This window comes from Maniola hyperantus, chromosome 4, assembly GCF_902806685.2.
Source record: "Maniola hyperantus chromosome 4, iAphHyp1.2, whole genome shotgun sequence".
NCBI classification, from domain to species: domain Eukaryota; kingdom Metazoa; phylum Arthropoda; class Insecta; order Lepidoptera; family Nymphalidae; genus Maniola; species Maniola hyperantus.
The window spans coordinates 6,070,669-6,083,215 of NC_048539.1; the positions used below are offsets into that span (position 1 = coordinate 6,070,669).

A 12,547-nucleotide genomic window follows, 5' to 3' on the forward strand; every position below is an offset into this window, starting at 1 on the left:
ATAGATTGCAGTATTTAAAAAATATAGATTTTTTAATCGGTTGAACAATAAATTGCTACTAACCACTTTGATATTGAAGAGCCGTAAGCCCGTAATATGGTTGACGATTACGATACGTCATTCCTTATTATAATATTTTGTAACAAAAAACGCCGTCTACATGCGATAATATCGTATAAGGAATAATGATGGTTGATACGTACCGATGATTGTTATCTCTAGAGGTTACGATCTTTGTTGTGAACGTACTAATTAAAAAAAGTGTAGATTATAAAATACTTCAGTTAATCATTTAAACTGATAGCTGCTATAGAAATAGAATGATTTTTATTCCAATAAGCTTTTACGAGTGCTTTTAATCGTTTGCTATCACTCGTTCGGAATGTTTTTCCTACTGAGAAGAACCAGCAGGAAACTCGGTGGTTGCTCTTTTCAAGAATCGATTTACAAGTATAAAAGTACCTAATTGCAGTCCCGCACATTGTCGGAGTGAGTTGCGAGTCAAATCTACGTTCTTTTATCATTTAAATAATCTTCGATTGTGTAACATGCTTTTTTCAGGAGCATACTATAATTACTACTAATAACTAAGCTCGTACATGTTAGTTCCTAGGCTAGGGCAAATCAATTCCCACTTATCAATTTTGTATCTCTTACAAGTCACACCCAAGGGTGAGTCCATACATTTAACTGGTAAATCTTTACTAGGGGTAAATTTTTATTATTATTATTATAAAGGGGTAAAGTTTGTAAGTTTGTTTGTAGGAAGTAATCTCTAGAACTATTGAACCGATTTTGAAAATTCTTTCACCAGTAGAAAGCTACATTATTTCTGAGGGACATAGGTTATATTTTTTTAGAGATCCCTACGAAATTAATTGCTATAAGCAACCCATGCGAAGCCGGGGCGGGTCGCTAGTCATAAATATATTCAAAAGCCAAAAATACCATTAGGCCTGCCGTCACTGACCTTTTTCTATGTTGAAAATATTTTTTTCATCGAGGACACGTTTCTGTGTGATGAAATTATAATTATATGTAAATAAGTCATTAACATACTTAAATTATTTATTTATACAAACACATGATAGGCAAAATGTAATAATATGTAGTAGATATATCTACTTATCAATTTTTGCTATAATGTCGTTTTCAAAAAAATTTACTATCATTCTTGTGAATTAAAAATACGTATGGGTACCTAACTATGTCTATAAATTGTAAAACGGGACTGTTCCAATCCAAAAAAAAACATTTGTTTGATTGTTCTGGAATCCTGTTGCATAAACTGTTGTCCTACTCTACAACATCTATCTTTTAAGATGGGTATCCAAGGCTGTTTTGATCCAAAGTCAAAATCTTAAAATTTCACTAAAGTCTACAATAATAAATACCTACTTAGGTCTCTATAATTATAAAGTTGTGATAATATGTAGCTAAGTTTAAGAGGTTTGATTTATTTGATATTACAAGGTTTGATTTAAAAACTAGAACCAAGTGCATAAAGGTCGAAATGAAATTAAGTAAATTAGTTTCGATGACGAAGTCTTGAACATCTGCTAGTTAATTACAAATTCAATCGTGGGCCAATTGAAGGTCTTATTTCTTAATACAAGGGCCCTATGAATGTTCATCTCACAGTTGAAATGCAAATTATTGCGTAAGCTGCCATCAATTTACCGTAACTCATTAAAGTTATAATAACTAATCGATTAAATTTCCAATACCAATTAACAATGATAAGCAAAAAATTAAGAGTATTTCTTAAAATTGGAAATCTATTGCAAGTAGCGCGTACTTTTCATCTATAGATAATAGTTTTATTGAAGATAATTATTACTAGTCTGAGTATAATATGTATATTTTGTTCCTATCTGTAATTAATAATTACACTTATTTTCTAATTCATTCTAGACTCGTAGGTTCGTTTGTTCAAACAATCAATGCAGTGGTTGTTTAATAAACTCGATCTTTGTAAACACAAGTCGACCTTCGGTGTTTACAAATATCAATTACTTAATTATGGAAGTAGATAGATAAATTATCATTCAAGCTCGAAACAATATTAACTGTTTAATGATAAAGAAACTCCGTAAATCTCTACTAACGACCTAACTTTCAAGTATTAACGTAGGTACAGTCAGTATCGTGAGAGTCTTTGAAACCATTTTTGAGAAAGCAACTAAGTATAGTCCGCGACAGGTCGAGATAGCAATCGTGGTATGAGGCGGGAGGACGCCCCGCGCGTCACGCGCGCTCGCCCGCACCGGGTTAGCGCGGGGGCTGTGCGGATGTGCGGGGCGTTCCCTACTCGATTGCAATCTCGACCTGTCGCGTACCATAAATTACGCGTATTTATTTAAAAAAAATGCTCGTTTACGGTAAAAAGCAACAGGAACATTGGTTATTTTATTTAAAACCGTACGAAAATAAACTAAATATAAATTATTACGAGCGCGGTGTGGGTAGGTACGTCTATATCGGAATCGTAAATGCAAAGTGATAAAGGTAAACTAAGATAAAATTATATTATAATTATTAATAAAAACCTGTGTCACATTCAGTTTTTACCGCGATCTTGTAGAATAAACACACTTCAATTCCTAAAAAACCTTAAATTAGTACCGTCATGATCGCAATAAGGATCGGTACATGCAGTGAATCTGAATCACTAAAATATTTTGGACCGTGATATCAAAAGTAGCGAAACCAATATGTGGCGAAAAATTGTGCGAAGGATTATCAAGAATGAGCGAAAGCTCGACAAGAGAGCTTACGACATAGCAGTAAAACGTGGTTCAGTACATTCGATATGTCGCAGAGGTACTGTGCATTCTATTTGCGAGGTGAGAAAAGCACTTATCATAAGTATTCATATTTTTGCACGTTACCAGACCTAACAACACACGAGTAGTGCCTAACAAAGTCATCACAAATCGAAGGTATTATCAAATTTACCTACTACGAATAATAGTAGAACTTCGATTTGTTTTTATTCCATAAGTTAGCCCTTGACTGCAATCTATCCTGGCGGTAATAGTGATGATGCAGTCTTAAATTCTGAAGGGGTATTGCCGTTAAAGTAGTAACTAACTAGGAGACAACAGATGATAAAATATAAATCAAATTATAATTTAACAAGTTCTAATCTGGACTAGAGAAATAAATGAAGTAAACTTTTTTTTTTGCTGTATAAACTTTAAATCCAGATTATCTTTAATTTGTCTCATATTGTTGTAAGTTTATTGTTATAACACCATTAATAAAGATAACATTATTTAGGGGCTACTTCATGTCAAGATACGAGTATTATTAAAGCTAAGATTAGAAATAATAAAATTCTTTTGCAGCAATATGAGAGTCCAGTAGGTATATCTTAAGGATACTAATAGACAAACATATATCACCAACTAATATAGCAATATTGCGCCTATGTAATAGATAGAAGTAGATAGTAGTCGTCATCATCAACCGATAGATGTCCACTGCTGGATATAGGTTTCTTGTAGGGACTTCCGCAATCCGCATGCCACGGTCTTACGCCACTAGAATACATCCCTGCGACTCGTTTGGTGTCGTCTGTCCACTTATTGGGGGATCTGCCAACACTGCGCTTTCCGGTGCGAGGTCGCCATCCCTGCACATTAGGACCCCAACGACTATCGGTTCTTCGAACCATGTGCCCCGCCCATTGACTTTTAAGCCATGTCGGTCGGTTCTTCTACGGTTCTCATTTCTGATTCGATCTCGTAGAGTACATAAAGTAAAATAGTAGGATAGGAGCTTTATTTATTATAAGACTAGTTTCAATCAATTAATGATTTGGGTAACATTTGATGTAAGTACCTACATGTTTTTCAACATAACTCTTTGCGTTCCTACTTAGCAAAAAATTCATACGGCTATTGTATTGTGTAGTTACATTAGTATTGTCTTAAATAAAAGTCGCATTGTTAGGATGTAGGCGTAAAAATTGCTTGTATATAATAGGTACTTATATTATTTACTAAATTATTTACGTCGTTGCTTAAATTTTATCAAGGACTTTTTGTAAGTTTATTCGGTTAGATTTTTAATTTATCTACCTACGGCTTTTGTAAACACGTATTTGTATGTAATATTTTGAGTATCTTAACTTCTCGTTGGTCAAATGTTATATTTGACTTGTAATTTCCACTGACGAAAAAATTACATACATGTAGGTATTACTATGAATATATTCTACTGTAAAATAAATTGTGCTCGATTTAAAAGACGGCAGCGGTATATTTTGATGTACTTATATAATAAATAGATACTTAAGTACTTCCATTTTATTATTCATAGTTGTTTGCTAGTATTTTTAGCCAATCTACACCCAAAAGTAGGCATGTGCCCAGATTTATTTGTCTTGATAAAATGTGAAATGTTTTGTACCTCACTTTCTAGCAAACTAGATTTCGGCTGTTTCCTTGTCAACTTGTTCACGATAATTAGTTGTTTGTTAAGTAGTAGAGAAATAGTGCGCACGCGCACGCTATTTTCACCATAGATGTTGAATGTGAACTGTAGTGATCAGGAATGCATCATCTCATTAGTGTTGTTTTTATTATTTTGTCATTCATCTTTATTTGATTGAATTCGTCATCCCTACTAGCGATGTCCTTACCATTTTTCTAACTCATTATGTAATTTTAATAAAGCATGGTGCACAATTTGTAAACTTGTAAATGATTGTGTAGCCACCGACTAAACTATTAGGTAGAGTGCACATTGACAGACATGACACGGGTCAAACATTTTGATCCGTCTATTCATGTCGTGTTTGCTATTCCTCCCACTCTGCAGACAGTTTTTTTTAAATTTCATTTAAAAAATCCGGTTAGCAAGAAAATCTTGCTTAATACACGGTTATCGTACTATCCCGGTTGCAAAATTTCGTAAGTGTTTGATCTAAAAATAATATGGACTAGAGGTGCAACTAGTATAACATGACTGTCTGTAGCCAAAATGTGTATCGTTTGTGCACGTCCCTTTCGTAAAGATGTTTTGATATGTAGAGATACACGGCTGAGTGCTAAAACGTCTCTTCAATGCTTAAGAGCACATAAAATTGCTCATATAAAAAAGTCACTTAGCTTTAAGACGCTTTTAAGTAACAAGATATACGTTTCAATATTCAGCTGTCAGAGAACCAGTTTCAATAATAGTTATGTACATCAGTAGAAGTAGAAAGAAAAGATTTGTATGCAATTCAATATGAGGTAACTTATTACCTCACCTACAATACTGTGACAGACCAGGTCAATTAATTTCGAATTGAACCGCTTAAGTTGGCGTTCGTTGGTGGACAATTTTTTGAAACTGGTTCGTTCTGGGAAAGTTAAATTGCCTACCGGTTATTGGGCGAAACGTATAATGTGAGAGTACAGATAAATTTATTACGGCTCGTAAGCTCGGTTAAGCCATACTTACTGAAGCCCAAACTGTAGAAATAAGACCTCTAATCGAGCGTCAATACTCAATAACCTGTAGACGATTTCTGCCACATCTTAAGTATAATACATGCATATAATTTACATGTGCTTTGTGACACACAGGTGCTGTCCATGAGCGATGAACTGCGGCGCGCACTTTACTCGTCGGGCGCGTCCGTCGACATGGAGTTCTCGCCGCCCGACCTCATCGGTACCTCGGAAATATTCACTATGGAACACCGGTAAGTCACTAGTAAAATACTATATGCTCTGTATTGACAGATCTTAACTTGAAAATTTATAAATTAATATTTAGGCCCACTTGCACAAGGACACGTAAAGTAATTCAGTTAAATTTTTAATGCTGTCAAAAATGACAGCATGTCTTTGTTCAAAAAGTATGTCTTTTATCTTTTCAGGGCTCAATCGCTGAACCGCTCTTTTTTCGATCGACTTTAGCATCCATCCTGCAGATTTTTTCATTCTAAATCCACACGGACGAATACGTTGGCATCATATTCTCGTACCTCACTAACCCACCGCTGGCCGATCTCCCAGAATAAGAAGGGCTTAAGCAATAGCCTACCACGCTAGCCAAGTGGCACACTTCACACACCTTTGAAAACTTTATGGAGAATTCTCAAGTTCTCTCACGATGTTTTCCTTCATATTCAAAGCAAGTGATATTTAGGGCTGATCTAACGAATAAATTTGATGTTTTGATAGATTCCCCATACAAAATCTGTCAAAATCTCAATTCTATTCCCTATATAAAAGTTATTTGACTATTGAAAAATCGGCCCTTAACTACTTAAAACACACTTTAACTTTGAAAAGTTAGAGGTGAGGACACATACCTACTAACTAAGGTAGAATATTTTAAACCGACTTCTGTTTATGTATTACAGAGAGAAGCTATGCACAGTATTGCCGGCGCGCGCGCAGGGCTACATGTGGTCGCTGACGTTCAGCACGAGCCAGCACGGCTTCTCGCTCGCCTCCATGTACCGCAAGATGCAGCGCGTCGACAGCCCCGTACTGCTGGTCATACAGGACACCGACAACAATGTAAGTCTATTATCTCCTTCCAGTCGGCCCCTCATAAGTACACCCTCACTTCTTGTCGCATTGACAGACTTCAAAACAGAGAAAATGGTGTAAATAAATAAGGGCACCTTTCGTCTCGAAATTTTGATGCGACAAGATATTTATGACCGAAGATCGTGACGTTACGGCGAGTAATCTTATAGTCTTTAATCTTCTTCCACCGAGTACTATCATTGACCATACGGGTAGCGTTGTAATAATTTAGAGCCTGACTTCCCGCTTCAGTGACTTGGTCAGACATCCGGGTTGGAGATAGGGCTCGTGTCCTTTTACCCTCTACGTCCCCAGCAACTATTAGACTTGTAGCAAACCTAGACTCTAGACTCTAGACAATAGTAGACTCGCTGCCCGCCGAGCAATAAAACTTCTTTTGTTGTTTGCTTTATAAAAAAATAAGTTGCATTGCTCTGCGGGCAGCGAGATTTTGTGACGACTATGGTAACCTTTGCATAGTACATACTACATAGTTTTCTTCCCGTGGCGTGAATGTAGTCTGAAGTAGCTAAATTTGCGCTGAATACAGGTGTTAGAAAGACGCCTTAATTACAGCTGCTTGAATATAAAATATAGATGGATGTTAAATTTTTAAATAATTATAACCTAGAGTTTAGCTTAAACCGAACTCAAAATTGTTTCGAAACAACGGTCTTCTCAATAAGGTCTTTTGAGTTATTAATGCTTAATTTTAATGAAACTTGGCACATAGCGCAGTAACTCAAAAAAACACCTGTACTTGTAGTTTACGCTACACAATTATACATACGATTTACAATAGATATGGTCTCTAGCGATTTCCTAAGTAGAGCATATTCGTAATGAATCTGTATTCTACGGGCTTTGTTTTGTTAGGCTAAATAATTTTATTACTCTAAAGTGTGGCGTTAAATATGTAGGTAGGTATTTACGACATTCGCATGTGTGGCTAGAGATACTTTCTGTAGTAGGTAGATTTTGCAATTCGCCCGCGCTAGAATATTTCGGATTGATGACCGACTTAGATTATTGTAGAATCTAGATTATAAAAATATTTTTATAATACTATTCAAGTTAGCCCATGACTGCAATCCCACCTAGTGGTGCTGATGCATTCTAAGATATTGGTTGCATTTAAATTAATATAGCGGTCTCTTTTAAAAGCGCAGCACCCACAAAGACCGTAATAGTTAGAGATAGAGAAAGAGTTTTGTCTTAAAAACTGTGATCACATAATATTAAAATATAATGATGGTGTTTAAGGTGACGCAGTACGCTCGACCGAAATAGGCGGCGCACGTGCGTAACCTGCTGCTCGATTTGTGCTAGAATGACAACTACAATATCACGATCGCAATCACCTCTGATTGGTTAACGCTCGCTCACTATTGGCTACAATGCATTGTTGCAACAAGAATAGCACAAATTCAGCCAATCAGAACAATTGAGATTGTAATTTAATGGTTGATGCAGGTTTTACGAAATCGACCTACTGTTTGCTTTTCACCTGCTTTGTATGAGAAAGGCGAGAGGCACGATGATTTTCACCGAAATCAAGCGCACGAAAAAGAAGTAAAAGGGTTTAAGAAAAGTGTTTTTGAGAAAAAAATACTAATTGTATGTTTGCAAAGTAAAGATATTTCAACTAATTATTTCAATGTTTTATATATCGATAAACGTAGATAATGGTAAGACAACCGATATAATACTTAGTTTTGAGCGTACTATCAAATAATGTAGTAATTACTATTTACTCTTAAGGTCTTAAGGTTACCTCTTAAGGTCGAAACATCGTTAACGCGCCAACCTGAACTTGTGATTAGGCAGAACAAGGAGCAAACCATGTGGGTTTTATGGGATCTTTTATTTTAGTAAGGCCGCGGAAGACTGCTTATCTGCCTTAGCGCTGAGTCATGTTTTGAGGCCATTTGTAACATATAACTATTTTTTACATCATAAAAACTTGTTTGATTTCTTCGTCTCCCGTGCGTGGCGTGGATATCTAATGACAATCTTTTAAAACATATTATGTAGAACTTAAAACATTTAAAACATATGATGTCTTACATAAAAATATAACCAAACTAATTTTAAATTCATTAACTAGGTTAAAATTTCGTTACAAGCAGAAAGAATATTGTCAAATTCGACCTTTCAATTAGTAGGTACCTATGAAGAATCTTTATTTTTCTAGGAGATTCCTAATTGGTTTTCGATGGTTTTATTTTGTAACATTCACTAATGATGTTATTAATTATTATTCACCAATCAATTAGAAAAAAAATCCATCAATTTAGGCCTTCTTTCTATTCCGCAAACTTCTTTTTCTCCCACTTGCTCACAATCGGCTACTTTACTGAAGAAAGGATTTCATTGCAGAGGACTGTTGTTAGAGGACGCGTCAGAAAATAATGTACATCGACCTTTAGAATGAGATTTCGGCTTCGTAGAGCGTCGTTGTCGCTGTCACTCATACCTATGTGACGTTTTGCCGGTATCAACGACAGAGACAATGCTCTACGAAACCGCTAACTCTTTCTAAAGGTCGATATACATAATTTTCTGCCGCGTACTGTAATGATTATGAATACGGGTGTTAGAGCGTCCATTCATTTCGGAAAGTTTGTTTGCTATGCTGAGCCGTGTGCGTACGCTGCCTGGACATACTTATTAAATATACATTTGACAATTACGCGGCCATGGCACGGGCCTAAAATAAATCCACCCTTGTACCCAACGTTTTAGGAATGATTTATGCCAACACGTGAAGAGCCGTGCCACGTATGAGGCGCGCACGAGGCACGGCCCGCGCCCGCCACGTGCTGGCATAAGTCATCCCTTACCCGGGAAAACAAATCATACAGTCCATACTCACATAGTTTCTTAAGTAGATAACAACATAATGGACAACTTTTCGTATTATGTAATAACAAACACAAATACTAATCGCTATCCGTTGTTAAATTGCCATTGCGTCGCTGCATAAACCACTAAGAATGGTACATATTTACCTAAATATAGACGCGATAGAAATATGTATACGAATAGCACCGCGACGTCTTATAACCTGTTTATATAGTTATAAAAATAGCGCCCACTTGTATTGAGGAGCGAATGAGAGGTAAATAAAAAATGACATCGAATTGTATTCATTGTATTGCTAGTTTGGAAGTTATTGAACTGGGCATAAAAAGCGATAAGAGGGACGACTTAGAGAGAAAAAAAATTCGTTGCCAAATTATATTGGAGTTATCAAATGTCACAATTATCTTTTGCCTAATTAGTGATAAATATTGTATCAGGTAATATTATTTAGATACTAAAGATCAAGATTGGTTGTAGGCATGTTGTGGAAAATTATTCATTAATAGCGGAAAAAAGGATCCAGTTGTAGGAAAAATTCCGCTTGTCAACAAAGTATACTGTGTACCGAACAGGTTTTATGAGCACGTGCTTATTATATAATAGTATTTAATTAATGTTCAGGCCAAGCAGTTAATAAAGGCTTCTTTTTATTATTTTCTCGTTTAAGCGACATCGAAGACATATAATATTTTATGGTTATTTTACAGCATATAAAACAAGACCTCTCAACTCACAGCCAATTAATTTATTTTTAAAGTACCTATTAAGAGTGTATAACATAATATTTCAAAATTAAGAATTGACATTTTATGCGAATTAAAAACAATATAAAAAATAAAATAAAATGAAGTTTATCAATGGACTGAGGGATATTACACTAACGAAGCATTTTATGAGTATTTACACTTAGCGACATAAAATATATTTATGGCAAAGTAGTAATACTAATCTACATCTACACTAATATTATAAAGAGGAAAACTTTGTTTGTTTGTTTGTTTGTTTGTACTGAATAGGCTCAAAAACTACTGGACCGATTTTAAAAATTCTTTCACCATTCGAAAGCTACATTATCCACGAGTAACATAGGCTATATTTTATTTTGGAAAAAAATAAGGTTCCGTAAGATATTTGGGTTTTTCGGACACAAGGTGTAAAAAATCAACCAGAAAAGTTACTTATTTTGCGTACGCTGCCTAAACTATAAAAGATAGAACCATAAAATGTTCTAAGTAATTGTAGATCTTATAAATATCTACAAAAAAGTCCGCGACACACTATACCCATCTATGTCGAGTGAGGCACAGCAACCATTTTTTTATTTAAAAATCTTGAATTTTTTTTGGACTACATTTAAACGCGTTTATTTTACTCATGCTATTAATCCTTATCAAAATAATTTCATCACTAAGAACAGTTTATGGAGATAATATTTGGTCTTTGAATGATTAAAATTGGACGTTTGGTTTTGAAGTTATGGCGAAATTAAAATATTACGATTTCTGCTGCACGGCCCGTTGTATTATATAAAGAGGTAATGTCGTTAAGTTTGTTTGTAGGGGGTAATCTTTAGAACTACTGAACCGATTTTAAAAATTCTTTCACCAGTAGAAAGCTACATTATTCCTGAGTGACATAGGCTATACGGGATCTTTAAAAACCTAAATCTACGCGGGCGAAGCCGCGGGGATCAGCTAGTACCTATTATATTTAATTATATACTTATGTTGTTTTTCTCTAGGATATTCAAATAAGTACATTTAAATATCGTTAATACAATATGTATTATGTAAACAAACCTCAAGTAGGTACTGACAGATAGCGACCATAAAGCCACGTATTTATAGTAAACTTTTGAACCAACAGGGAACATCGTTGATCATTCGTTGCTTTGAACCTTTGATCGTCCCGTTTGAACCGTTGTCGTGATTCGTTGCTTTGAACCCCAATCCTTACGTTACGTTATCGGCAGTTCACTACAGTCTACACTTATCATCTCCATCTTCGCTCCACTCACCCTTGTAGGCTCTTTTCATTTAATATTTCCTTCGCGATCTTCTGGTTTCGCGCTTTACAAAAACACTGTAGTGGTAAGACAGACAAGACTGCGTAAAGACTCAGATTTCTTTTTGAAGCTTCCGCCATTTGTCTTACCCATACGAATCTCAGCATGTCGCTGTGAAGTTTAGAAGCAGTTATAGGCATAGTTCTTGCAATTTCGAAGGCGAGTGAACTTTACTTGTGGCTACGTCGTATACATGCACATTGTCTAAGTGTGCGTACATGTCGGACCAAACAGTCGTGACCAAGCACTCGCAAACGCACACATTTTTTAGTGTACCTTACTTATACCGATACGACTTAAACAACAAGCGTGAGCCACTCGTCCTCGTGAAATGCAAGAACTATACTGTAAAATTAACCTTGTTCGACAGGTGTTCGGCGCGTTGACGTCTTGCGCACTGCGGCCCTCGGAGCACTTCTACGGCACGGGCGAGTCGCTGCTGTTCTCGTTCCAGCGCGTGGAGGATGTGCGCCGCCGCTCGCAGTCGCTGCCTGATGACACCGACCTTAAGGAAGACAAAGACGAGAAAAAGGACGAAACTGAGGGTAGGCAACAACTTTTTTAAGACTTCGATTTTCTCAACTGGTAGCACAGAATACTAAAGCATCATCCTAACCTGCGCGACCAAAGTGACTGCGAAGCGAAAACGTCAGTCGCACGGCGGTCGTATTTAATGGCGCCATGCTTAATCTATGCGACCACTACACCTTAGTATAGATGCGTGTCGTGGAGGCACTCGCATCGTGTCCCACATAGTATAGTCCGCGACAGGTTGCGATGGCTATCGGGGTATGAGGCCGGAGGCGGGAGGACGTCCCGCACACTCGCACGTCACCCGCACCAGGTTAGCGCGCGGGCTGTGCGCGTCTGCGGGGCGTTCCCTCCCCGATTACCATTTCGACCTGTCGCGTGCCGCATTCATGACACGCAGATGTGGTCGAAGATATTTTAATAGCGCCTTCCATGTACAGAAGGATCACTCCGCAAAGAAGTTGAAATAAATAACGACTCTTGTTACGATACAATATAGTGTAATTGAGTTCGAACAGCGCTGCGGCCTAAAATTTAATAAATGCAGTTT

The 12,547-nt window shown here is 36.5% G+C and overlaps 1 protein-coding gene across 12 annotated transcripts in view; it reads left to right on the forward strand.

Annotated features, from left to right (window-relative positions):
- mtd (TLD domain-containing protein mustard) overlaps positions 1–12,547 on the forward strand; it is a 114,437-nt gene that overhangs the window by 94,716 nt on the left and 7,174 nt on the right. For 11 of the 12 annotated variants that reach the window (XM_034985454.2, XM_069498205.1, XM_069498208.1 and 8 more), the window contains 3 exons: positions 5,580–5,698; positions 6,365–6,524; positions 11,837–12,011. In XM_034985454.2, the coding sequence (XP_034841345.1) occupies positions 5,580–5,698; positions 6,365–6,524; positions 11,837–12,011 (454 nt within the window). Of the gene's footprint in view, positions 1–7; positions 2,847–5,579; positions 5,699–6,364; positions 6,525–11,836; positions 12,012–12,547 lie in introns of those variants that run through there. The other variant, XM_069498214.1, reaches the window with a different exon arrangement.